Below are 27976 nucleotides of genomic sequence, written 5' to 3' on the forward strand. Positions count from 1 at the left end.
ATGCCAGTGATACTGCGGGGTGTTTAGTACGCGTGCGTGAAACGTCAGTGGTGTGTATGCGGCTGGAGGAGGAGGATGGGACACTGCTGATGCTGATGCGAGAGCTTTCGGCGTCTGTAATCAACATCGATGGTCTGACTGCCAAAACGATGGAGTTTCTTGGCCTCATTTGACACCCTGTTGGTTTCACTGTGGTCATCAGCGGGGGACGCTAGCGCAGGTGTGCTTTTGAGGACAGCGGAGGGATTTGATGAGGGAAAGAAAACGGTTTCGTCTCGTCACTCGTCTGGCCTGGCTTCTGAGGGACACAGGTGGACCGCCGCTGGAAAACGGCATCAAAATTAGGCAGTGATATTTTACTGCGAAGAGGACGATACTTCACGTAATTACCCTTTGAACCCCGAAGCTAGCATTTTGGTATTGTTTTATCAAGAGAGGACGAAAGTTAAGCTTGAGGGTTTTTTTGGTGTGTTAGCCAGCTAATAGGCTAATTTCGTTAGCAAGCCTGTTAGCAGCTTCCCCGACCAATGGCACGGGAGAAGTGGGATGCTCGAAGGAGGAGTTAACGGTAGTTGCTGGCTTAAATTCATTCGAAGGAAAGACGGTCGGTGACACATGTGGGAAGCCGCTTTGCAACAACAGATTTGGCGTTAACGTTTTACAGCTTGGTGTTAATTCAGCTTCGAGTAACGCTGCTTACGTCGCTTCCCTCCGAGGCGATTGATAAGATTAGATAATCGGCTAATAAGGCTAATGTTGACAAACACTCTTGACCTAACGCGTTAATTCGTAACTCTAGTGTTTCATATCACCTCGCTGTCAGAGATGCTGTAAAGTCGTGTGCTTGTCGGTTCAGTTTCGAGACGTTATTGAGCAACTTTCAGGCCGCAAGTGAAGCATGCTGAAGCTGGAACATCTGACAACTACCAGGAGCGGACCTGTCATGGCAGAAAGGGATATAGAGAGTCCAGACGCATTTCCATCAGCACCATATTCAGTATGGCCAGGAAATCAGTATGATTTCTAGATTTAGGTAATGCTGTTCTCGAGATGTGGGGGGCAACCACTGAATTAAAAGTCAGAAATAGAGTCTTAGGCGTTTTTTCTAAACCTGCATATCTTCTTAAAACTATTGTAGTTTGTACTTCGTAAAATCACAATATCTGATAGCATCTTTTAAATGATAGCGGTGGAGAGCGCTTGTGGGGGCTCTCCACACTTGACTCACAATTTCACTAGAGATGTGCTGTGCCATATAGAAGCATGGCATTAAAATTGAAGGATTGGATCTTGACAGTAGTGAGATAAAAATAAATAGATACAAATCAGCAGCTTTCATAGGTTTCCAAAGGTGAACAGCCAGCATAAATGGAGCCGACAGTTGTGTCTGGCCCTTTGGGGCACACGCAGTGGGAGCCAGAGCAGCCATTTCCTCTTGGATTTGAGACACTGGATTCAGACAATGCAGGTGTGCCCTGTCAAAACAAGAGTGAACAGACGGGTTTGGACTTCAGGAATGGCGACCAGAACAACATATCCCAACAGACTCAGAAGGAAAAGGATTTAGTGGACAACCACCTGAATGTCTCAAATCTTTCTTTTGGAGATTTGCAGTTTGAGGGAGATCACACCACTATCTCCCAAACTTTTCTCCACAGTACTCACATTAAGGATTTGTCTTGCACAGAAAAAACAGAGGGACTTGATGAAATTAGTGACTGCACATTGTCCTGGCTATTTTCTCCCAACTTCGCTGATGTGATTGGAAAAAACTCTGCTCAAAAGGAGCTGACTCTTAAACGGGATTCCCCTCTGGAGGACTTAGAAGTCCTCAGTAGTCGGGTTGCGCTAATAACCCTCAGCGTGCCATCATCTCCAGTGAAGACCGATACAGGGGATCCATTTTTGCTAGTAGATCTCTCCAATGAACATCCTGCTCCCAACTCAGAGTCTTCAGGCGAGTTAAACCCACAGGGTGTCAGTGAGGAGCTGGTAAAGGTGCCATGTAAGGAGCAGGTCGACCTCCCTCCCTTACAGAGCAGGGAGACTTTGTCACCTGAAATTGGAGACAAAGGTTTATTCCCTGATCAAGTGACCGATCTACCTGTAACCAGTAGCGCTACCCTACAAGGTTTACCTGAGAACTGCCTCCTTCATAACACACACAGCACACCGCTGGAGTGTTTTGAAGGCTCTGTGCCTTTGTTGGATTTAGACGTTCCAGATTTTGACAGCAGCCTAAGCCTGTGGCCTGCCAGTGCTGCCTCTGTTATCTACACAGGAACTCCATTAGATGTATCATCAGAGGAGTCAGAAGTGGTACATGAAGAAGCTGCTGTTATTAGGAATCTTACTTTGGAGCAACAAGGTGAGAACGACCTGCTTGCTCTGGGTTTATTAAACGAACCTTCATCACTGACACTGCCTCTGGTTGAAGATGCCCTCATCCAGGGTGATCTCAGCAGTCAGAGTTCCTCTGTGGAAAACACGCCTAAGGATTTGATGGAAGACAACATCTGTTCTGAAGTCAAAAATCAGGGAAATGAGGCAATGGCTTTGGATCCGTGCTTGACTGTTGAAGAGGTCCACGATGACGAATCTTGGGACTTGAAACCCCAGGAGGGAGTGCGGAATGAAAACAGTCCAGCAGCTGAGGAGAGGCCGGCCGACTCTACACAGCTCCAGGGTTCAGGCTGTGATGAAGTGGCCTCTTTTGATTTTTCAGTTCAGGATTTAAATACAACTTCTTCTGAGCCTGAGTGGACTAGTGAGCAGGCCGTGGAGACGGTCTCCCTCTCCAACATGGTGGTAGATGACTCACTGCCGATGGTCTCAGCTGTGAGTGCAGGGGAGGAAGAAGTCTCCCCTCTGAAAGCTGTGTTCGATGCTTTAGACCAAGATGGTGATGGCTTCGTCCGCATTGAGGAGTTCATGGAGTTCGCCACTGCCTATGGGGCCGATCAGGTGAGAAGCTTGGTTTTTTGGTTTTTTTTTTTAATTTTTTTTTTTTTAGTCTTGCCATTTTTGAGCAGGCAGCTTCTTTGTACCGTATGTTGGGTAAGATTCAGTGTAACACAATAAACTGCTCCATATGTGTAAAATCTTTAGTATTGATTTTTAGCAGGAACTTGGAGTGCTTCCTGTAAAACACTGGTAATTAAATAAACTAAAATCCATCTACGTCTCATGTCTGTGTTTTAGAATGTGTATGATCCAGATTTATTTCAGATAAAACAAGTCAACTGTCAAAATGTGGTCATTTATCTGATAGGTTTTTGGGTGAATGTTTAAAACCTTCATACAGACATGAAAGTTGGCTCAGGTGATGTTACAGTGTCACGTAATGGAGTGGTAACTTAACCCCTGCTGAGGTGCTGGTATGTTTCTCTGCAGTTTCCAATGCTTAGTGTAACAGACAATACTGAAAGTGCAACTTATTATGAAAACCATGCCTGGATTAGTTTGTCATCTATCTTCAGTGAGTGTTGAAAGGCCAGGACTTGTTTTTCTCTCTGATAAATCTGTTAAACATGCTGTCTGTAATGAGTTATGTCAGGCCTGAAACTCCATATGTCAAATGACAGAATGCTCACTTCTTCATTTGTACACTCTGTGGCTAGGGGATTACCCCTTGTGGTATAGCTGCTGTGTGTCTCTGTACCCATTAGCCTCACTGGTTTGATGTTATCTTCCCCTTTACATCAGGTATTCAGTTTTATTTCCACAAAAATAGGCCTGTCTGTCAGGGGTACCTAAGTGAGTATACATTAATATTAGAATTTTAACATGATCTTCTTTAGCAGTTTTTGATATGTATATATCAGCATGAAACTAGCCAGCTCAAAAGATGTAGGTCAAAAAATTTGGGCAATAAGTTAATTTCCGCTACTTTAACCAGCTTGTTTTTAACACTGTGAACCTTTGGTACACACACACTCACTCACACACACACACACAAAACGTAATGCGTGCTCACTAATGCTTTTTAATCTCTTCTTTCTCAGTTCAAAGCACCTCTATTGCTGCTGCTCTGTCCCGTGTCTAGCCATAGGCATCTGCAGCTCTCCAGGCAGGGAATTGTGAAGGATTAAGAATTAAATGTATTTTCCTGAGTCGGAGGGACTTCGTGCTTTGCGTGCAGTTCACCAGCTGCCGATGACCTTGTTTCGAGTGACACAGGAGCACAACGTCTCATGTTTGGTGTAATTAAAATAAGTTGCACCTGCTGATTGAGAGAGTGCTAAAGTTGACACATCTATGACACTGAGAGTTATTTTTTTTTCCCAGAGGTGTGGTCTGTTTGACTGTTATTTCCTGCCAAAAGGTGCTATCCAGATTGTGCAGGTGGCTTACTTGTTTGTTTGTTTGTTTGTTTTTCATTGTGTTAGCTATCCAATATCTGGTTTGCAAGAGCTCCATGAGCTAAATGTGCCCTCAGAGGAGGCTCCTCTCAGATTTCTGTCCTTTCCTGAGACCAAGGAGACAAACGTTTAGGCGCGCTTGTTATTTCTAACCTTATTTTTTTTCATTTGCAGTTGTCGAGCAGTCAGCAGACAGACTTATCTATAGAATTTGTGGAATGTTTTAAGCATGTTACCTTTAGGTGAGTTCATCATTCAGTAGCTCACACAAGGATCTGTAGAAAAGTCAGCTCTGCTTCAACAGGGCAAACATATTCACTTTATAATTGTTTCTTTGCTGAGTGTTGAAAGTGTTTTTCTCCTCCCATATCAGTGCGAACCACATATAAATGTGCTTTTGATATTTGACTAAGCCTTTCCCTGATATGTCATTGTATTTCAGCTATCTGGAGATAAAAGCAGTTTGAATAAGCTCTATGCCTGACCGAGTCCAAATGGGGAAATTATGACCTGGGCCTTGGTGGTAACACAAGTGTTTAAATATGTTGGTTCAAAAACCACAAGGCAAAAAGTAATACAGATCCATAAAAAAATGCCCATTGAGAATTTATGATAAGCTCATCGTGTCATGTTTGTTATGTCATAGTTTAGCTGGCAGCTAGGACTGTAACTTGGGTTTCTCTTTGCAAATACCCCCAACACCTGATAAACACCAGGAAGGTATTCATAAGACATTTGCATGAATGTTCAGATGGCGTTCGTATGCTAAGCATGCAAATGTTTCCTCTAGAATTATTCCAGGATGTGATACCGACTATAACCGCACACAAATGTAGTGTATTGCGAATAACATGGCAGGGAAACACTGAGCACCAAATGTCTCTCTGCAGTAGTGAATCCACTCTATGAAACCTTTTTGACTATTTAAAAAAATTAAAAATAAATGTCCTGTCTGGCAGGTCTTAGTATGGCGCTATTGAAAAGACTTTCTAACTCCCACTCACTCTCTGGTTTTGACCCTGATTCTACACAAAAGCCACACTGAACTTCATTGAGTTTGGGACTCTCTTCTGAGTCGACATCACCAAACCTACTTTGGTCAGCCTCCCTCCCACTGCTGTTATGCACCACCCCTCTAATCCTCAGTGGAATGCCCCAAGCCCTGAAACATCCCCTCTCTTTAGTTCCCTTTTGTTTTCATCTGTGTTTTATTTACAAAGACTACTTATTTATTTTCATCCGAACCTGCCAAACTTATGATTATGGCTATCAAAGTTTCGTTTGGCAACTGACTATTGCGAAATGCCCTTTAGGAAACACTCTCACCAAAGGGTATTCTTCTCATCGGGGTTATGCACAAAAGTGGTCTGTGTGGAGGCGGTCAGGCGTGCCCCGGCACTGATTAGACACAAATGGAGGAAAGCGAAAAACCACAGTGCTTTGCTCCGCTGAGCAGTGGAACCGTTGAGCTGCATCTGACTTTTTATCTCAGTCTTTCCTCTAGGTCTCAGGGCTGTACATCTGTCTAAAAAAAGACACTGTAAAAGCTAAAAATGTAAGTTACCTTTTAGAAATGGAAGAAAGGATTAACACAGACACAAATAAACATGAAAAGTGCTTAAATCTATTTAATATAAAATCTTTCTGGAAAATAAGTGTTTAAAGAAATTACTTTTCAGAGATTTTGTATTAAATAGATTTATCAAGTTGTATGAAATACTTGTTCCATGTAAATAAACTATGTTATTGTTTAATATGTTATTGTATCAGGCTTAAAATAGAAAAACAGGTCATATAGAGAACAGCAACAGTCAAAACAAGGACAATGATAAAAGTTATGTGAGTCTTAAAAGAGGATAATCTGATTTCTTTGCCCGGTTAATAGGTTGATGCAAAAATGAAATCACATTCACCTTTCAGTTTTTAGGTTAGACCTAGGAATAGCCAGCAGGCTCCACTAACAAGACCTGAGGGGCCTGGCACTGCTGTACAGCTGAAATGTAGGCCATGGACACTTTCCACAGGATAGTAGCTTAAAACTGATCTGGGAGCTTTGGCACTGGAGGTTTTTACAGTAGCGTATCCTACTCGGCTCAGTGGTGCATTTTTTTTTTTTCTAATGCCACAGAAACGATACCCAAAAGCTGTTCTTTGCTTTTTATATCAGACGTGCACAAAAACGTCACTGAAACCACTGATGCTCGTTAACTCCCCGCTCACACCTCAGTTTTCTCGCCTTGCCCAGAAAGAGGTGTTTGTGAAGAGCTGTGTGGAATAAAAGCGTTTCCTCTGAGCTGTGATGTTCTGTGATGTTGGGATGTGGAAAAAGCTTCAGTAAAACACCTTACGCTGACCTAAAGCACACTTTGTTTTTCTTCTTCCGTGGACTTGCATACATGAAATCACTTGCTGTTTTGTGGTTGTGTTTTGAAGCCCCAGTTTTTACACTACACCTGTCACCGTCTTGGTTTTGTTTAGTTAGAAGTGTTCGAGAGTGTGTAGAGTGTCAATTTATCAGGTGATTCAGATAACTTCTAATTTAAGCCCGATAGCATGCAAATAAAATGCTAGAATTTCTACCATCAAAGGAGTATTTTTGCATGGTCTGTTAGAACAACCAGCGGGCATTACAACCTACAGCCTTTCTGTCAGTTAAAGCAGTCACTACTGTAAAATGTGTAAATGGATACAATGTAAATGGATGAAGTTATTAAACAAGTTCACCCTTATGAAAGGAGTAATAACCTATGGAACCTAAAAGCAGCAGGCTGGTTATTTATGCTGTAGAGATGGGAAAGTTAATCTCATGCATTGTAGGTACTTTGTCCATGTTGTTTTGTTTTTTTTAAATGCACAAAGCCACTGTGCCTGAGGTTTTGGATTCTACATTTTGAAGTGTCAATGTTAGCATTTTAGCTGTTGTAGCGCATAGACGTTACTATATATGGATGAAAGGTTGCTAAGCTATCAGCTATCTCTAGCAGTCGTGGTTAGCAAGCTGTATTCATTAACTGTGCAGGGTGCAGTGAAGAGAGTCTGTGTGGATTGACTTTTGGTCATTTAAGGAACGGCAGTTTTTCGCACTTATGCTTCGGCCCTTGGGGTCCTACTATTGATCAACATTTCTGACAAAAAATACTTTGCTGTATTTAGTGAGGATTGGCCCTGCTTTCATGTGACTGCATAGTTGTAGCACACATGTGTTATGCTAGCTATACCCAGTATTTTTTTGCTGGATGTAGTTTTTGTTTATTTTAGAAGCGAGCTGTAGTACCCTTTGCATGTTTGTCTTGTTTGAACAGAGCATTTAGTTGGTAATCTATCCTTCTGTTTTTTTTGTTGTTATTGTCCAATAACGTTTTAGTGCATGAGAACCAAAGAGGCACGGATGATTAAACAAAACCAAAAAACCCCCAAAACTTTATTTAAAAAAAAAAAATGTAAGGGGGGAAAACCTAATGATTCCTAGTTGCTAGGGTTCAATACAAAAAACTGTCTTCATCTGTGCTCTTTTTAAACCTAGAAAATGGTGAGCGTATCAAATCTGCTGTAAGAAAAAGGGTTCACCATTGCAGACAAGCTTGCTGGATGAGCTGGATGCTTGAACTCAACATTGCTGCATGAAATCTTATTTAGCGATACCACTCACTCCCCTTCTCTCACCCAGTACAGCTGGATTTAATTAATCAAACCCAGATCATAAGCCACAGGCTTGACAGAGTCAGTTTGAGTAGTTTCAACCTTCTCAGCCTCTTGAGTAGGAGCTCAGTATTGCTAAGAAGATCAAGTTATTTTTATGTGTAACTGATATAAAAAGTGTTCCAGAGACGCCACGCACAGAACAGCAATCCCGTTAACATGTTCACACTGTGCTGACGTTCTCAGAGAAGAAGTGATCCCAAACCACAGAAACCTCACGTCGCTGGTGCTCCCACCCAGCTGCTCTAATTCTGTTACATGCTTGAAAGTATGCTGCAATCATGTGTTAGTCTTTTTTTCCCCCATGTGTGACATTTTATGCTCAGAGGGTGAGGTACTTTTGCTGATAGCTAGTTCCCAAGTTAAATCTCTGGAAGCCAGATAACCTATCCAAACAAGCCCTCTTGGTAAATTAAAAAGATTTATTAAAAAAAAAAAAAAGCTATAAAGCTAACATCCTTATAAACTTGTCCAGAATTCAATAAAGTGAAACTCTTTACATCTGCAAAAGTTGATTTTTCTTCTCAAGCTCTAAAGTGTTTTATTGGTGACTTTCTGCTCCTGTAATCAAAAATGGAGCTTGTGTAATTGTGCAGTTAAACTGTCAAATGAGTTGAATGATCCTGAGTATGACTTCTTAACAGTTTTATGAAGCCCAAAGCAATTTTGAATGCAGTGTGCTTCTCCTCCCCCCCACTGAAGTCAGTATGCAAACATTGCAGCTAAGTAGTTTGTCGTTCTTTGTGGAAAACTTCCCCTTATGTCAGTCATTACATCTCCCTGAAGCATCCATGCTGAACATATGGTAGGTTTATGAAAGGGAGCTTTTATGATGTCAGTGTAGTGAAATCTTTCTTGTTTGTGTCCCTCTTTAGGTGAAGGATCTGACAAAGTTTTTGGATCCAAGTGGGCTCGGTGTCATCAGCTTTGAAGATTTCCACCGTGGAATCTCTGCCATTAGCAATGGAGGTGAGTCATCGTGCATCTCCTTTTGTTTTCCTTGTAAACTTGTTCCTTAGTACCCTCTTTTTGTGGACCCACTACGTCTGCTTGTTTCAGACACTTGTACAAAAAATCTCTTGAGCTACCCCTTGCCCCAATTTCTTTACATTTTGTTTCCAAAGAGCCAGACTTGTCCATTTCAGTCCAGTCTGACCTTTATTTTGTGTGTATGTGTGAAGCCACTTAACAATAATCTATGAATTATTCAAGCATTAAAAAAAACCCTGCTTCATACCTGAGCACACATCATTAGAGATGGCATGTTGCATCCTGAGTTTCTCATTCAGATCAGACACAACTCCTAATCCTTTTTGTGGGTTTGTTATAACATCAAAATCAAATCTTATCCAAATATTGAATTAACGTTCACATTTGCTCAAAAGTGGACATTAGTTCAAAGAGAGAGTGCTGGGTGTGTGGTGATGTCATTGCAGCAGTGAAACTGATGCCTCAATCTGCCCGGACTATTGATTTGAAGAACTCATTCCCAAGGCTTTCTAGGTTGCATATATCCAGTTTCTCAAACCATTAATAAGTCATGCACTGGAAAGTGTTAGATGCACAGACACATGGGCTGACTGGTGAGGTTTCAGAGCGGGATTGGCAGAGGGAGAGATGAGGTTTGGGCAGAGCGTCCTGTTCATCTTAATTATTTACAGTCTTCTCTCTCTGCCCTGTCCTCTCAGTTTTCCCCACTATATTTTTCTCCCACTAGTCACTACTGTTGATGCAGAGTACAGTGATGAAAACACAAAGAAAGGACAGATACTGCCTATATTTGCATCCAAGGATAAATATCTCAACGTAAACTCTGCTTTTGTGTACATTTTCTTACTAGATGCTCTTATTTCACTGCTCAAGCAGTCTCAAGTAACTGGTTTAATAGGCAGTTTTTGTGCTCCTGTCATTTGAGCAGAGTCGTTCTGGTTTGTTTTGGTGTTTTTGTTTGATTAGTGCACATACCGTATTCAAGGAACAAGGATGATATTGTTGAAACTGGCCACTAGTATTGTCCTGTGTTTCCCTTACTGCCTCTCCATTACTTTAGGTGCGTCTAGCTCTGTGGTTAATGAATCAGTTTTTTCCTCCTAGGAGAAAGTTTCTCATTGGTGTGTGAAGATCTAACTTCCCAAGTTGCTCACACACTGCTAACAAAATCACAGTGTGCTTGTCACTTTTCAGCTAAACTATTCCTATTTAGAGCCACTGCATCCATGTCGTATTCATTACCCCAGCAGTGACCTCCTCTTGTTGTAAACGGAGGCCAAAATCTGCTCCCTCGGGTCCCAGCCTGGCGTATACGTTCATCATAAGCTTCACTCAACTTTCTTCTTTTGTTTCCATTTTTGGATCACTCCTCACGGAAAATTGTACCTTTTTAATAAAGGGAAGTCTGCAGGCTATGGAAATGCCTTGTATCCCATAGTGGCTGTGGCATGTCTGGAACAACAAAACATTGCCTAGAAATATTTGTGCTCTGAAATTTTTACATGATGCCAAGAGACTACAGGTGGGCAGCCTGCTTCTCAGGCCCATTCTTTGTGCACTCCTTTCGCTTCAATAGCCCACAATGTCTGAGTCTCCAAGAGCAAAGGGTTGCATAAAAACCCTTGGGTCTACTGCCAGGACACTGTTTGTGTTCTGTTCTCCCAGCAGGGTGCTATTCATTCCTCTGTTTACTAGATACGGAGCCGCAATGGCTGATGGGACTGTCGTTGGTCCGTCTCAGGTTGCACTGTTGGTGCTTTCAGTGGAGGGTTTTATTGACAAATATAAAGTGGATATGGTTGCTTGTTGCCCTTTTTACAGTTTTATTGTACCAGTCGCTTGACATTCTGTAGCCCCTCAAACGTCTGTAAAAGTTACATAATGTTTGCTGTCAAATCACTCTTAGATTGCTGACTGTAAATATACAAGTAGGGCAGCTCAGGTGTAGACTCTGAAATGTGCTGATTAAAATGCTTAAGTCTGTTTTTCTCCCCCCTCTAAAAGTCAACATTTAAAATGAATCTTTGTTAACGGTGACACCTTTACTCATTTGCAAATTGAGGCTAATAATTTAATTAAATGGAGGTTTGTTCTTTTTACCACTGTAGGGAGAAGCAGGTTTCATGGTTTATTTATAAAAAAAAAAAATAGAGAAATGTTAATGTAAACCGAAGACTGACATTTTAATAGAACCAAAGTAAGGCACGAATAGATTAAATAAATGCAGTTTTGTTATTGTGCTGTGCATGTAAGGGGAAACAAAAGCTGACAGGCTCTTCAATTTTAATCCCAAATTGTGCACAACATTTACATAAACACCTGAATCCATTGGTGATAATTTACCTGCACACTTGCAGGTGTCTTTTTTTTTTTTTTTTTTTTTTTTTTTTTTTTTCTTTAATTGTATTTTCCTTCAGTTGTTTCATTCACCTGCAGAGACATAATCCTGCATCCTGGCTCTCTGCTTTCTCATGGACATTGTACTGTGCAGACCAGTCTCGTGTTTGTTGAGCCTTCTTTTCTGTTTGGCTTTGTTTGTTCTGTACACATTAAACCTGTCTTCCTCCTGTCACATCTGCAGGCCCGGAGCCACAGCTATACAGTGTAAACTACAGTCCAGGGGATGGAGCTGTCGGCTGTCAAGAGGAGTACGATGAGGTGAGGAGCCATACAGGGAGGCTTAGTCGCTCTCAAGTTGTGCATGCGGTCCAGCTGTTGTGCTGTCAGTTCCTGGTGGTGCATGCAGCAGCACAGTGTGAAGCTTGCAGGCTGAACTCCCTGTGTACTCTCACTCTTCCCACTGTAATTCACCGAGTGGCTTGCAGAGCTATCATTACTGCTCTATGAATGCTCCACGGGTTGAACACCCTGGTTTGGCTGACACTAAATAGCATCTGGCAGGCGAGGCTTTTGAGTATTCTTTGACAAATATTGAATTAGCTGGAATGTGAGCTTGTTTTCATGTCTCTGGACTTTTTTTTTCTTCTTTTTTTTTTCTTTACTGTTGTGGGCAGCATATCTAGAATTCCTGTCTTCTCTGGTGTATGAAACTTGTATATTTAACAATCATTTTTGCTGGCCTCTGCAGAATTGAAAGGTTTCTGCTATTATGTGTGCCTCGAGCTGTGCTGGAGGACGACTGTTGTTTTAGTGGCTTTACAATGCATGGTATCGGCGCCCTCTCTTGATGTTGTGTAGAAGTGCAGTCACGTATGTGAGAGACTGATTGAATAAATATTTAAGCATTCTTCACAAATACTAGGATATAAATAATAAAAACAGAATTGATCTTTGTGTACTTTTTATTTTGGCTAATCTAATTTGAGCACAATAACTGTTATAGAGCTTCACTTGATTGACAGCTGAGGCTTAAAATTACAGTCATGGCCTTGTTGCAAACTAAATTTAAATGCATTAAATGAATCCACTAGGTTGACAAGTTGCTCTGCACAGTAAGGGCTTTACATGTGAAAGCTTGGTTTTCACCTGAGTTGCTTAAGGTTTATTTTCAGATGAGGTCTTGCTTTTCGTAGATGTGAGACTTCTCTATAGATGACAAGACATGCCAGCCAGTCAAAGGGAAGGAAGCGAGAGGGCTCTACATGTTTGCAAAGAGAGGGGGGAAAAAGATAAGAGATACTGCTGGTGGGAGCAGTGTTTTATTGTCTGGCCATCTGTGAGTAGATGGATTCACACTTGTTGGAAAGCTTTTAGTTGTAGTTAAGAAAGCAACTTGTTATATTCTTTAAGGAAATGAGTGCACATAAACTGGGTAGATGACATACTTGCATGGGAATCATACTTCTGCATCAGGTCTACACTGTGACTTAAGCCATAACCAGAACCGCATTTTAATCCCACACCACAACCTTCTCTAAACCTGATGTGCACATCCTGAGAAATGCAACTACACGTCGGGTCGACGTATACCAGAACAACTTGAGTAAAAGGTTGCAGTGTAAGGATAAGAGGAGTTTCTGGTTGCTACATTAGTTATGACATAGATTTCCAACAGAAATCTTATCAAGCTTCAAAGTACTTTTTTAACAGGGACAAAGCCTGTTATGAATTGTATTATTTCTCAGTGTTTTTGTCTTGTCATATCTGTTGATTCCTTGGATGTTTATGGGTGATTTCTTTTTATTATTTTCCAAAAAATAGCCATTTGAATTACTTACTACCTAATTACTACTAATTACTACCAATAGATGCGGCTATTTGAAAGTAACTGTAAATTATCATCACCGAGGTGAATATACCCTAGCTGTAGCAGTCCACGCAGTGTTAACTGTTTTTGTTTTATTCTCTTTAGACTTTGGTTCCTTGTTTTTATCCTTGATGCAATTATCTATAATATTTTTTCTACTTAAAATATCCCAGCCGCTTTGGCTGCAAGTTTTTGGAACCCATAAGCAGAGTCCGGGGGTTTATTCTGTGAATGTTTGAAGGCGACGCCACACCTGTGTCCGTGGCCTTCTTTTTTTTTTCCTCGAGTTTCCGGCAGGAAAAAGTTCCCCTTGCTCTCGCTCTCTGTCAATGGCCGTGCTGTTCTGTCCCTGTTTGCTTTCAAAACAAGCAAGGTGAGGCTGTTCAGCTCGAGCCTGGCATGAGAGAGAAATGCAACACCCAGTCCACCACATTTTTCCTTTATTAAATAACTTCTGCCCTTGCTGATGTTCACATTTCCACCTCAGCTTTAATTGCTTTACAGGGACAATGACAGGTGTTGTTGAGCTGAAACTTTGTTAAACACTGCCCCCTCAGTGTTTGCACACAGACTGTTTAATTTAGGTGGTTGTAACGTGGAGACCTCGTTCGCTGTACAGTCTTAGACATGCAGAACGTGGCGTGATCATTTAAACGTTAACACTGTGGGACTAAGTGAAGTTCTGAGGGGCGAGCCGGGAATGATTAAATTGTTAATCTTAACTGTTAGCTGATTGTGTGGCATTTTCACTCAGAGCTGTTAGCTGTAATGCTCAATCAGCTGCTGACTTCTGTTGCTCTTTGGACTTTGTCACTGTCTCCACCCCTCTGACCACCCAGTGTGCAACAGTATTATTATTTTTTTCCCTTCCCTGACGCTCTCTGCACTCTCTCTGAGAGTGAAGGTGAGGAAGGAATAGTAGGAGTTATAAGTGGGCTCTTATGGCAGGCCAGCTTTTCCGTGAGTGAGCCTGGGCAGGAAAAATGGTTTTTGGCATGGTGGATACCCCTCAGGGTCCCTCATCTTCTGATACTCCATGTAGACTGGTATGTTAAATTTTCCAACATGACTCACCTTTGCCTTATTATCGCTTCACAGCTCTGACACCTGATGAGTCTCTGGTTGCTGATGACTTCAGATGTCTATTTTCTGGCGTGTATCAGTTTTAAGCAGTTGGTATTTGTTGTTTGCAAAGCATTTTGTTTGAACATGTTGCTTAGAGGTGTTGATGCAGCAGGTTTTGCTTGGAACTGCCATCAGAAGCAGTCTCTGAAGTCTGTTTATGTGCTGAGATTTATTTGCTCGCTGCTTTAATTGGCATCAGTACCTGCTGGCTAGACAGGAATATTCAAGATTAGCTCATCTTTGAAATGACTGCCTTGTTGACAGCTGTAGTTTGTGTGTGTGTCAAATAAACAACAACTGACAATCTTATTTATCTTCCCCAAAACAACCAAAGCACCATGGTGGTTAGTCTCATTCAAATTCATAATCATAAGAAATGTGTAGAGCACTGTGAGTACTTTGTATTGGGGCAGTGTTTGCTCGATGTTAATACTTACATTCGGCCAACTAAAATAATATTTGCGCATATTAAATTCCACCCATAAATATGCCCAGCTAGTACTCCAGTAAATTATTAAAATTGTGATGGATGTGGAAGTTTACCGCCTGAGTGCTTTCCTGTAATGCAACCTTATTCTGTTTTTGTGACTGCAGCAAAATGAGGTGACAGACAGTGCATACCTGGGCTCCGAGAGCACTTACAGTGAGTGCGAGACCTTCACTGATGAGGACACGGGGGCCCTTGTACCTCCTGAGATGCACGAGGATGTGGAGACGGACAGCGGCATCGAGGCCACGCTACACGACCCTGAAGATGGCAGCAACAGGTTGGTATATAAATTTCATGTCAGTGTTGGCTGCTATGCCTTTATTTCCTGGAAAAAAAAAAAAAAGAACTTGTGTGTTTGTTCAAGGCTGAGAAAATTGGATTGTAAACTTCAGTGTCTTGAGTCATACATCATCCCTTTATTCCACTTGTCATGAGATGCAGAAATCATGTTTGTAATGGCTCCTAGGTACAGAAATCGCCCCCAAAAATGTGTGTTAAATCTCTAGCTGAGGGTTAGCCCTGGAGCTGCCCTGCACTGCCCTTTTACACAGATCATGTGGTTTATGGGTCTTTCGTGTGTGACACTGGATCACTTGGGTTCTATGTGGGTCAGCAGACAGGCAGATTAAAGAGAGGCAATAGACTAACTTAATGCCTTCAGTTCCCCTGAGGTCATCCATGCGTTACTGTGTTGTCCTTAATGGAGACACCTGTATTTCATATCTAAGTATAGATGTCAGTGGTTGATTTACCTGCTATCACTTAAATTATGTGCTGGTAAATTTCAAAAATGGTTTCATCCATACAGGAGACAAAAGGTTAGTTAGTAACTCTGTGTAATAAAGACTTTTGTTGTTTTGGCCAAATTGTTGTTCTAAGCTTCAGTATTGCCTCAAAACTTCGCCGGCAGAACATCAGTAATGTTCTTTAGCTTTTTTCTTTCTTACTTTTATTTTTCTTAGTGAAATCATACATGCTATAGAGTATTTGGGGCGAAGGTTCATAATCAGTGAGAACATTCACTGTTAGTGTTTTTAGTATGACTGAACCGGAAAGCTTATTCAGAGATAACTTGGAATCTGCACAGTGTAAGCACAAGAAACCTTGAACACAGAAAGCCCTTCTACTATTCTTTACCTACGGTGGTCGGAGTGAAGGAGTCTTTTTACTGACCTGAAAAGAGGCTGAGATCTACTCATCTTCTTTGGTTATTTAGTAAAGCTGTTTCTAATAACAGCAGGTGAGTTGTTTTAAAAGTTCTCTTTGCTAAAATTGGTCATTGTGTGTTTTCAAAAATAGTTTTTTTTTTGTTTTGTTTTGTTTTGTTTTTTTTAAAAATCCATTCATGGTGAATGTGGGTTTAATTGTTTTGCTCTGGACTTTCTTTTAATTGGTTTTACTGTTAAATTTGAGGTTGTGCTCTGTAAAGCGTTCAGTTATCTCAGCACCAGTGCAGCCCACTCACAGTTGACAAAATTAGTAAAGTCTGCATTCCAGATCTACAGACTAGCGGGAGGTGAGGGTTGGTGTCTGATTCTCACATTAATATTTTCGTCAGTAGTCCTCGTTTAATCGAATTAAAGACTGTAAGATTTTTTTTTTGTCGTCTCAAACAGTCGGACACTTCAAATGACGGCCCACATAAATAACAGTGCCGGTTGCTGTGGCAGATGAGATTTATGTCAGCATGCAAGCGTTCTTGTTGATACAGTTTTTAGGGTAAACACGAGAGAGGAAGTGCACAGCTATGTGGCTTCATCTGCTGACTGTGTGACCTGTCTGTCCGGCTTGGTGACGGATCGGAGTGGACTGCCTGACATGGATGTGTTTGCACTTCCCATTCCATGTGTGAACCTTGAATTCCAGGAAGTGTTGAGTTGGCTCTTTTTTTGTGTTGTTTCCCCCCATTTTTTTTTTATTTTTTTTTTTTTTGCAAGGCTAATCTGATTCTGCCTCTCCATTTACTCAAGTCATCACCCACACCTCTAAGTCTGACTCAAAGTTACATTTTAAAGTGTTTATATTTACTCACCTGCTTACTAAAAACTGGAAATGCATTAATTGCCAAAAAAAAGGACCCTTCCGTAATACCAGTGATATCATCAATCCTGTGAAAGGAGATTAGGTCCTATTTAAAATGTTATTACTGTCCAACACTGTCTATATAAGTTTTTTTTTTTTGTTTTTTTTTTTTTTTTAATACAGCTTCCTTGTCAAATACAATCTTTGGCTTACTGTGAGCATTACTGATGAAATGAAACTAAGTGGACGCTACGTCAGCTGAGGTTTTGCCATGTAGCATGGTTAGCTGAGCGAACCCTAGCTCGAGTCTGCATTCAAAAGAGATTTTAGGATAGGAGTATATGCACTGAAGTGGGGATTAAGAATCTAACAGGATTAGCCACCTCCTCCCTTCTCTGTCCTACCCCTGTGTCCCCCACACACATTTGGCCCTTGGACAATCAGCAGGGCTGTCTGTTGGTCATTGCTTAGCTTCAAATCTGATTAAGCCACTCACAGTCAGCCTTTACCAGTACACGGCCTTAAGTCTTTGCGGCAGCAGCATCCGTCATGTAGCGCTGGCAACTTGCAGCTCCGCAGGATTTGTTTTCTCCACACTGGAGAGTGGTGGTTTTTGTTTTTAGATTGAGGTAAACTGTGAAAATTCAGGATTCCACTCTGGTTGTCAGGGGTTTTAACTCCAGTTGCTCCGAGGCTTTCACGCCAGGGCAGCGGAGGGCGCTTAAAAATGCGTTCTCTCTCGTCACCGTCTCTCTGTGCGAGGGACCTCAATATGGGGCCAAGTAGCAAGAGCCTGAATAAAGGGTGAGTAACAATAACATTGGTTTTGTTCAATTTAATCCGTTCAGCTCGATGCGTTTTTGTTTTGGTGTTTTTTCGCTAAAACTGAATTATTACTACTTAAGAGTGCTTAGGAGTGTTGGCTTTGAATTAGACAATAAGCAAAACAAATCATGTCACAATGCGCTGAAAAAGCAGAGATTTCTGCTGATTTAGGCATCCTCTTCCTGTAAGAGTGTGTTTGTGCACATTTAAGACCTCCAACATCCTGCTGGACTACAGGAAAGCTCTTCTCTGAACTTTTCCTGGTACATGAAAGTAAATCTTGTTTTGTAACTCAAATTTACTATAAAGTCCTTAAGACCAGCCCTCCACCTGAATTATGTTTTGCTGCACACAACAGCCAGAGCAGTCATGTGGGTGAAAGTCTCAGGTTTTTCAGTAAGCTTGACCCACATTAAACACCACAAAGACTCCAGTCACATGTCTCAGGTGTTGCCCTTGAGGTTTTGCATTAACAGAGTACAAGACATGTTGTTTCAGCCAAAAGCAGGCCTCGGGATTAATGTGAATTAACAGATTACCTTTGAAGACGAGCGATCGAACTTGTCCAGACTGTTGCTCTTCTCGGGGAAAGATTAATTGTGCTTGTTTTGATCTGGTTAGATCCAAGATTCTGAGCTTTAGAGATTAAGGTTTGTTAAGTTTATGGAAGTGTGGCTATTTATGCTCAGACAGATGTTACTTCTGTCTTAACCTGGCACTTTTTTTTTTTTTTTTTTCCTCTTTTCTTTTTTAACTCGGACTTGACATTAACAGTGTTGTTGTTTACGCCTGTGGGCACGCTCAGCAACTCTTCCACTGTGTGTTTCAGGTTTTCCCTGAACTCAGAGCTCCATAACCACTCCCTGGTGACGGTCATTGGTGGAGAGGAGGAGCACTTTGAGGACTTTGGGGAAAGTAACACTTCAGAGTTGCTGCTGGAGAGCACCACAGAAGGGCCCGAGGGAGAGGGTGACTCCCATCTCACACAGACGCCTGAGCAAGTCAATGGCTCAGCATTGCGCTCCCCCAGGTATGAGCTTGTCTTCCCTACACAACTCAACTCAGGCTTCCCGAAATTTAAGTTATTTGTAGTGCAAGTTATTTCAAATTTTAACCCAAAGTCTGTAGATCTGAGAAGCCATTAATAAGTGTAACCTGCACAAAGGTTATTTCTAAACGACATGAATCTATGAGAATTTAGGCTGTGAAATCATGGCTTTATTTTTATCAGCCCTTCCTGATAAGAGGTGTGAGACTGTCACATTCTCAGATGTGCTGTCCAGGCCCTGATGCGTATCTTTACATTCTTCAGAGAAAATGTTTCTCTTTTAACAAAGACACTGAGGTCAAGCATTGATAAGACATATCTGGAGACATCCTTGCCACCACTGTCTGCCTTCTTTTCTTGCCAAGGGAAAGATAAGATGGCCTGAACACAAAGTTCATTCTGGTTTAACTCTGCTTGTTGTAACAAAACTGAAAATGTGGATTTATTTCTCTTTTGGATGCTTCTTGGTATCCTTGGACTAAATGTGTTTTCAGTCAGTGTGTCTTAAAGGTGGCATCTGTTAGTGCAGGTCAGACAAAGATGGATGTTTTTGTTGCACTGAGTTTAGACGTCTTTAAGAGGCTCCAGCTGTGTAAAGTGCCCATTTAAAAACAGAAACGGCACGAGACACAAACGTATTCACGCTCTGCACCTTTATGTTGAATAAAGCTCCTGTTTTAGCCTTTTCCCGCTCATTTGTTCCCTTCCCCCCTCCTCTTTTTCTCATCAGAGACTCTAAGCCGGATAATGTGTAATATCCGCTTGGGTGATATTTCAGTGACTTGACTTGCCAGGAAGCTCTTAACAGCTAACTGCCTAGTTGTTGTAGCCTACTGACAATGCAGAAATAAGATGGGGTAACTGGATTGGCACTAATAATACCATTTCAGTTATCACTATTAAAGACGTCAAGTACAGCCTCCCTCAGTTCCTGCTGTTTTAGTAAAGCCTTTGTTAACATTAGAGGAAGGCTACATCACTATAGATGTATTATAATTCTTAGATTTTTGTTAATATTTCTTTAGAGCTTATATACTTATGTAATATTTTTAAACAGAAAGTGCATCTTTTCCCATACAAGTTGAGTAAAAATCTGTTTAGTGGATAGACTCGAATCTCATACACAGAAAATAACCGCATCCCACAAGCTTCACCCACTCAGTGTGAATGCGTCACCGTGTTTTGAGCAAATCATGCTCATTGTTGGCGCATGTATCACTGCTGCCTACACACACACACGCCCCCACATTTATCTACATATTACCGTACTGAGTACATGTGCACACTCTGTCGGGTTAGTCCTGTTCTGCACAAACACACATCGCTGTGGGCATCGTTTAACACGCTGTCAGGATAAAATTGCTCAGTATGATGCTGCATATGGCCATCGAGTGACTCTCAGTCTGTCGTGTAACGCAGCCTCTCTGCCTCCAGGAACCGAAACGGGTGCCAGTTTATTAGGTAATTCAGGTCTGACTCTCCCTGAATAAACAGCAGCTGGTAGACGTGATGTGCAGAGAGCAGCAAGGAAATAAAATTCAGGCAGGCAAATTAATGGAAATGGGTCTAATCACTCAATAAAGATAAGCACAGTCTTTATCTAAGAGATGTTTTGTTTCCTTACACTATCCAGAGCACGAGTCACAGCCACACTGCCGTCTGTCTCACGTCTCCTCTCAGCACTGCAGCCTTCACTTGTCACTCTTTTCAAACTCTTCTGTGGATTTCTCTGATACACCAGTGGTGTCCCTTCCCACCTGTGTTCACCCCCTTACTTGTCCAGCACTCACCACATCCTCCCTTTCCTTTTCTTCCTCCTTGTTTCCTCTTTCCAGTGCACCCACTTCTCCCCCTGGCTGCTTTCAGAGCTTCCTCAGGGAGGAGGCGCTGGACTTTTTCTGTAGCCAGTGTCACAAACAAATAAGTCGTCTCGAGGACCTCTCCACTCGCCTCAGTTTCCTAGAGATGACTAGGTAACACGTCATTCACAACCTCCTCTGGGTATAAGCTGTGTGACTGTGTGTGCAGTGCCGATTAGATGCAGTGTCACGCATGTTGTCATGATGATTGCATGACATTGGCATGATGGATAGCAGCGTTAGCATGTAGTATATATTAATAGAATAACATTGCTGATTTTCTTTTTCCCCATCGTTGCCATCTTAACAAATGATTTGTGAGTCTTAAAGAATGCTCATTTGAAAATAAGCATCATAGTCTGATTTTCACGTTTCATTCATTTGAGACATTAGCAGTATGAAATAATCACAGCTGAGTGGTGTCTGAGTTTCTTTTCGTTCCTCACATCATTGACTTCATGCTTCATTTGACTTTGACTGAATCCTTCTGCTAGTCAAGTGAAGGATCCTGCTTTTATTCCGACTTACTCGGATCCATATTACAGACACCCAGTAATTCCCAAACTTGGATTATTTACAAACTGTAAATTCACAAGTATGTAATTCATTTTTGCCAAGTGCTGAAATTGCTATTTTATTTTAAAGGTTTCTATAATACTCACATGGTGTGTGTTAATCTGTTTGATCCTACATCAGCACCTGTTGGGTACGATTGATACATGCTGGTTTGTTGGTGTTCAGAGTGCTGTGGTGTGTGAATCCCTTGTAGCTTTAGTTATTATTCATCAACATGTTTTGTTTTGCTAGTAGATCTGCTAGTAGACAGAGGGATGAGGGGTTGGATAGGGATACCAAGCTGCGGTGTCTCTTTCCTTTTCATCGTTTTCTCTTCCTGACCATTTTTCCTGTTGTTCTGTCTCCCCATCCAGCGCTGGCAAGCGGCTATCCAGCAAGAAAGTGGCGAGGTAAGCCAAACTTTAGCTCTGTATTCTGTAGATATCAGCTCCCTTTTCTAGTATTATTGTAATTAATGGTTGTTTTTGGAAGCAGTTGTTTATCAAATATGAGTGGATAAGATGGAGTGATGTTTTTGCTCTTTACATGCAGACACCTCCTCCAGAACAGCTCAATGACTCTGGACACCATGAGCGACTTGACGCGGGACATCCTGGAGCTGGCTGACAACGACATCACAGACAAGGTGACAGTTGTGGTTACGCCGAGTGAGCTGCAACAGTTTTCACCTGTTACAGTTGTTGTGAAAGAAAGGAGGAAAACATTTATTGGCAGCCAGATCGATCGGTATAATTGTTAATAAGTCAAAACAAGTGTTTTTTTTTAATTTTTAATAACTGTGAAATGTGTATACTGTCCAGGTGCTCCTCCTTGAGCGCCGAGTGGCAGAGCTGGAGAAGGAGTCCGAGGCTTCAGGGGAGCAGCACGCACGCTTGCGCCAGGAGAACCTTCAGCTGGTGCATCGGGCCAATGCCTTTGAGGAGCAGCTTAAGGAGCAGGAGCTCCAAGCTGACGAGGAACTGCAGCAGGAAACCCGGCGTCACAAGGAGGCCCTCAGCAAGCTGGAGAGAGAGAGAGGGTTGGAGATCGAAAACATGCAGGCGAGGTGAGGAGACTGCGAGGGGGGGAAATGGGTGTTTTTACACCTTTGTGGCTCCACGAAATATCAAAATATAGATTTTTACTGTATTTAATTTACTGCTTGTAATTATAATTATAAATGCACTTTGATCCCTTGTGCCTGCAACAGATGGGTTTTTGCGTCGTTTATATTTAATGGTGTTTTATAACAGCCTTGCTCATTGTGAGAAGAGGTTGTTGTTTTTTTTTTATTGGAGGACTCATGGCTCTGCACTGCCACCATATGGCAATAATCTTCCACTGATGCTATTTTTTTTTTTTCTCTTCCCCTTGTGCAGTCAGATTGTTAAATATTAATCAACTGAGCTGTTGTGGAGTTTTTGGTTTTGGTGTGTACTTTTGACAGATCTGTGCTTGTTCCTCAGGCTTCAGCAGCTGGACGAGGAGAACAGTGAGCTGAGGTCCTGCGTTCCTTGTCTTCGAGCAAACATCGAGAGACTAGAGGAGGTGATGACATCATTGTCACGTTGCTTTGTCTTTTCTCTTTTGTGGTCCTATCATAATATCTCCCTTGCATTCACTTGTAGGGACTGTAGCTCCGAAATGACAACACAGGCACGGCTTCCTCAAGACGGGCGCTTTGCTTCTATTTATTGAACGCCGTGAAAACTATAAACATAAAACACAAAGGCTGTAGGCATTTCAGTCACTTAAAAGTAACACATGTGCTTTAACAAAAATTACCTTGTGGCCGCCTGTCACTTCAGAGGTCCTAGACGAATAACCTTATAGTCTTGTGCATTCTAAATTAAATAATTAGAACACCATACATTACAAATTTGCACAATATTACACTTACAACAAATACCTTGTACAGCTAGTACACAAAGCAGACTTCTGCAGATGGCTCACTAAAATCCTTTGTGTGATTATCAAACACAGGCCTCACAGCCATCACACCCAAACCTCGTGATAATAGCGGTGCAACATAAAAATTGTTCTTTGTGCCAAGACGAAATCATCTCATACACCAGATAAAACACACCTTCACAATATGTTCCACAGAAATTTACAAGCAAAAACATTTTAACTGCTGGAACGAACCATTAACCTCTTTTATGCAGAAGCCATTTCTGTGACACTTGCAAGGAATCATTTTATAATTGTTTTTGTCTCTTCTTGCTAACACTTCCCCACGTCTTTATTTTTTTTTTTATTTCCTTCTCCAGGAGAAGCGGAAGCTGCAAGATGAGGCTGAAGCCATGGCCGACAGGCTGATGGAGGAGACAGAGTCTCGCAGGAAGATGGCCGACAAGCTGAGCCATGAGCGCCACCAGAACCAGAAGGAGAAGGAGTCCACGCAGGAGGTCAGACATGTTTTGTTTCTTTTCTCCGTTTGAAATGCGTAGCACAAAAATATAAAAAACAGAATACAGCTAGATCCCATCATATTAAAATTTTACATCATCTCGTTTTTTGTCATTAACATGATTTTTCCTCACATCCTTGATCTGTTTGTGCCACAGCTGATTGAAGATCTGCGAAAACAGCTTGAGCACCTACAGCTGTACAAATTGGAGGCTGAGGCAAAGAGAGGACGTTCACCTGGAGCAGGGCTGCAGGAGTACCAGACCCGCACCCGTGAAGCCGAGCTGGAGCAGGAAATAAAACGACTCAAACAGGTACCAAAAGAATCCTCATTCTGCTGTTTTTGTTGTCTTTGCGGTTTTGAGATGGAGAGGGGAATAATTTAGCAGCTGCATGGATTCACAGTGTGATATGTCTGACTTAATCTCTGCAGGACAACCGTACTCTTAAGGAGCAGAATGACGAATTAAACGGCCAGATTATCAACCTGAGCATCCAAGGAGCAAAGAATTTGATGTCTGCATCCTTCTCTGACTCCCTGGCTGCAGAGATCAACTCTGTGTCTCGCACAGAGGTAGGTTGAGGAAAGAAGTCGTGAACCGCATTCGCTGTCGGCTTTTCCCTCACTTCTGCTTCTCTCTGTTTCCAGCTGATGGAGGCCATTCACAAGCAGGAGGAGATCAACTACAGGCTCCAGGACTATATTGACAAAATCATCGTGGCCATCATGGAGTCCAACCCCTCCATCCTCGAGGTCAAATAAACAGCCAGAGGGACTCTACGGACTGCAATTAAGAAAATTGGAGATATTTCTAATAGAGGATATAAAAATATTCTGGAAGGAGAAAATAAACAGTAACGCCCAACTCCCCCCATCAGAGAGGATTTAACAAACAGTTCATGGCTGTCGTTGACAAATAAGCTAGTTTATTTTTGGTTAAGTACCCATCGAGTCTGTGCTTTTTGTGAGCGTCTGTGTCGGCCTTCCTGATAACACTTGGGTTCTGATGACGTCCATGTTGGTGGCTAGAGGGACCCAAGATTCCCCGTTTGAGTGAATGAATGTGTAAATGTGTGTGAGAGGGAAATATCCTACAAAGTAGAAACCCCTTTTCCAAACGATGCTAGAGCTAAAACCTGATCAGTTGTACCTAAAGGCCTTAAGTAAAAGGTGATCAGTCTTCATTAGTTATGCTACACATGCCTCAGTTCAGTCAGCGAAGGCTTGCTGGGATGGTGGCAGCATGATGGCTCAGATCATCTGAGCCGCGCTGAATCGTGTTTTTAAACAAAAGCCGTATGAAGCGCCGCTCAGGAGCCGAGTAGAATCTGTCCTTAACATTTTAAAAGTTTGCAGTGCTTCGTAGCACCGCGCGCTTCTCTCCTTTAACAGAGCTCAGCCGTCTTTTCCAGGGAGCTTCTGCTGGGTCGCAGACAAGGAATGCCTCAAGGGGGGGGGGGGGGGGGGGGTGTTTTTGATGTGTTCAACATTCCCCTTTTTTGCTCTGGTTTTGGAAGAAGCTTGGCAACACTAGGAGTGGAAAACATTCTTGAAACCTTCAAGTGATCTGTGTGCTTTATATCATTTATTTTTACAATGAAACAGGGTCCTGCAGGTCTTCAGGTGGGCTGGAAACACTACGCTTCCCATCACTCACTGGCACAAACATTTAGATATCTCCCATTTATTGCACAAAGTATAGGCTGGGTATACTGACTTTAACTCTCCAGACACTTGAACTGAACTTGAAGGGAAGCTGGCGAGTGATGGTGGAAACTGTAGTTTGGCTTCAGTGAAGTCCAGCCCACCTGACCTCTGCGTTCTCTTGCTGAGTGAAAGCGACAGGGAAGCTTATCAGTTTTTGTTTTTCCTTCACGAGCGATTTGTTGTCAGTGGAAATGTCGTTGTGACTGAAACGCTTACAAATGACAACTGAGAAGAATCCAGACTTTGTCTTTTGCACTACATTTTGATTTAAATATTGTTTTTGTTGATGGAATAGAAAAAAATGTTTATTGTAAAGGGATGAAATCATAAATGAAGATTGTCAAGTGTGGGATTTGTTCCTGAAGGAATCCCACTCATGCTGTATTGGGGGAGGGTGTTACATTGCTCTAATATAATTACATCAAATTGAGTTATTTAGGAAAAAAATCCTGCAGCCATGACTTCAGATTAGTTTGTCATTGAGAGCTCAGATGAGCTTTCTGCTGACTGTCAGCCAGACCTAATCTGCATATAACATTGAGGAGAAGTGGCAGACCTTGGTAGCAATAATGCTGGCCCATGAAGTGGACATTGATGGGTGGGTTGAAGGGACAGGATAAAGAAAAGCTGCTCTCCATTTCCTCTGCTTAAAACGTTTCTCCTTATTGCTGTAATTGAGGACGGCAAGAAGGAACAAGGACTGATTCTGTGCTCATCGGTACTCTGCAGCCATCTTCAAACACATGGACATTTTTTTCCCCCTCTGACCTGAAAGTGGATGTTTAAGTTGGATTTACATGCCAGGCATCTTGTTGGACTCGTATCATGAAGACTGGGGGGAGGGGGGTATTTTTGTCCAAACAGCATGGCGTTCCGCGCACACACACGCTAAAATGAATTCCTGTTTTTCATACGTTCACCTCTGAAGTCTATCTCACCGCTCCTCTTCTTCACCTGCCACTCCATGAAAAATGGCCTTGGATGTAAATGACTTGTACATGTAAAGTTTTTTCTACACTCATTCTAGATTCTAGGTATTTTTATAGTCAGGAGAAAAAAAAAATAAGAGCGTTTCTTTTCGTCTTATGCTGAGAGACGGCTGCCTGTACTCTTCTCTAGCATGTAGCGTGTACAGTATCGTTTGGGTTTCTCTTTTCTCTCATTTTAAATCACATGCAGATATTTATTCGACTTACACTCTGATCTGTGATCTGTTCTGCTGAAAATATATTTGTACATTTTTGAATTCATGAGGGGAGGTGATTAATTCACAGTGAATGAATCTATGGGCGAATTTACCGAATTCTGAGAGTTTAAAGCAAAGTTATATAATGTTTGGGGCAGTCAGCAAACACAAAACAAAGCTTGAATGTGACCTGCTCAGTGCGGTGATCTGTTGAGGTCTGGGCTCTCTTCCATTGTGCTGATGCTGCTCTGACCTCTTGGGTGTTGTGATTTAGATACGGCTGAGTCTGCAGTTTTCTAATGTCGTCTTCCCAGATGGAGTCAGGTACTGCATGGAAACACAGATTTCTTAATGTATATTTTACTTGTTTGACTTGTTCTCACTGAAGAATCATACGCTGAAACATCGGACGGCAGAGCTGTAGGTTGAGACCTCGATGTGACACACAAAACCTCGTATCCAGGCTCTATGTTCAGCTTCCTGCCCTTTTTTTTTCCTTTTTTTTTTCTTTTTTTTTTCTTTTCTGTGGTTCTGGGGGTTCTTTGGGGGGGGGGGTTTCCACGACAGATTCTTTATAATACTGAACCATTATTATGCTATAATGTAGAAACAGGACGACACCTGCGCACAGTGGGATACATGACACTCGATTGGTGTTTTGTCTTTCTGACAGACGGTTTGATGACTGGCGACAGTTTGATTAGTCGGTGAAGCCACAGAGCTGACAAAATCTTTTCTTTCAGCAGAGCTGAAGGTGATTGCACTTTAACCAGATCTCTCTTCATTTTACTCCTGCCTTTTAAAAATGACCAAAGACATATTTAAACATTGACGGATCAAGTTATCCATTAGGATTCACTTTTATTAACACTTCTCCTGTTCTAGTAAAAAATAAAAACACGCTTTCGGCTTGGAAAGGAAAGAAGAAGAAACTGGCCTGCTAGTCTAAACACTGTGCCTCTGTCTCAAACTCCTCTAAACTAACCTGATCATGAGCCCTGGGGAAAGCACTGACCACGTGACTGTCAGTTTGTTAAATTATAATGATGAAATCTAAACTGTAAATATGAATTGTCTTTTTTTTTCTCCTTTTTTTTTGTGGATTTCTTTTGTTTTTGTTTCTTTCATCTCACGCTCACTTCCAGTGTCCAAAGAAAGTTTGCTCAAGGCACAAACGTCACTACTGGAGTAGTGCATGGCTTACCATTATGTGACATGGGAAGATTAAAAGAGAATATTGTAGAGGAAAAAAATAAACTGTAAAACTATTTTCGAAGATAAATGTATAAATTATAACAGTATTGGTTACAGCTGTATTTTTTTTTTTCTGAGATCCCCAAAATGATCTAATCCTAATTGTTCTTGGGGAGCTATAATTCAGTCATTGTAAACAGAGAAAATTTAAAGGTAAAGGTGAAAGTAAGATTAGAAAATAAAGGAATAAAATGATCTGTGTGGTATTGGCTCATTTTGTTCGCGGACTCGATTCCTT

General features: G+C 41.7%; 1 protein-coding gene across 4 annotated transcripts; it reads left to right on the top strand.

Annotated features, from left to right (window-relative positions):
* Positions 1–58: 58 nt before the first annotated feature.
* On the top strand, positions 59–27933 carry LOC101470842 (RAB11 family interacting protein 3 (class II)). Of its 4 annotated transcripts, none has more exons than XM_004562483.4 (14): positions 59–2964; positions 8936–9029; positions 11632–11708; positions 14977–15149; positions 18549–18749; positions 20603–20740; positions 21556–21591; positions 21734–21827; positions 22003–22247; positions 22648–22729; positions 23452–23589; positions 23749–23904; positions 24024–24164; positions 24240–27933. In XM_004562483.4, the coding sequence occupies exons 1-14, from the start codon at positions 1369–1371 to the stop codon at positions 24351–24353; spliced, it is 3285 nt and encodes a 1094-aa protein (XP_004562540.2). In that variant the 5' UTR covers positions 59–1368; the 3' UTR covers positions 24354–27933. The 4 variants fall into 4 exon arrangements, with proteins under 4 accessions (XP_004562540.2, XP_004562541.2, XP_004562542.1 ...); XM_004562485.4 differs by having other exon boundaries at positions 66–961; XM_004562484.4 differs by lacking the exon at positions 20603–20740.
* The last annotated feature ends 43 nt before the right edge of the window (positions 27934–27976 follow it).

The sequence above is a fragment of the Maylandia zebra genome, linkage group LG8, assembly GCF_041146795.1.
Source record: "Maylandia zebra isolate NMK-2024a linkage group LG8, Mzebra_GT3a, whole genome shotgun sequence".
NCBI lineage: Eukaryota > Metazoa > Chordata > Actinopteri > Cichliformes > Cichlidae > Maylandia > Maylandia zebra.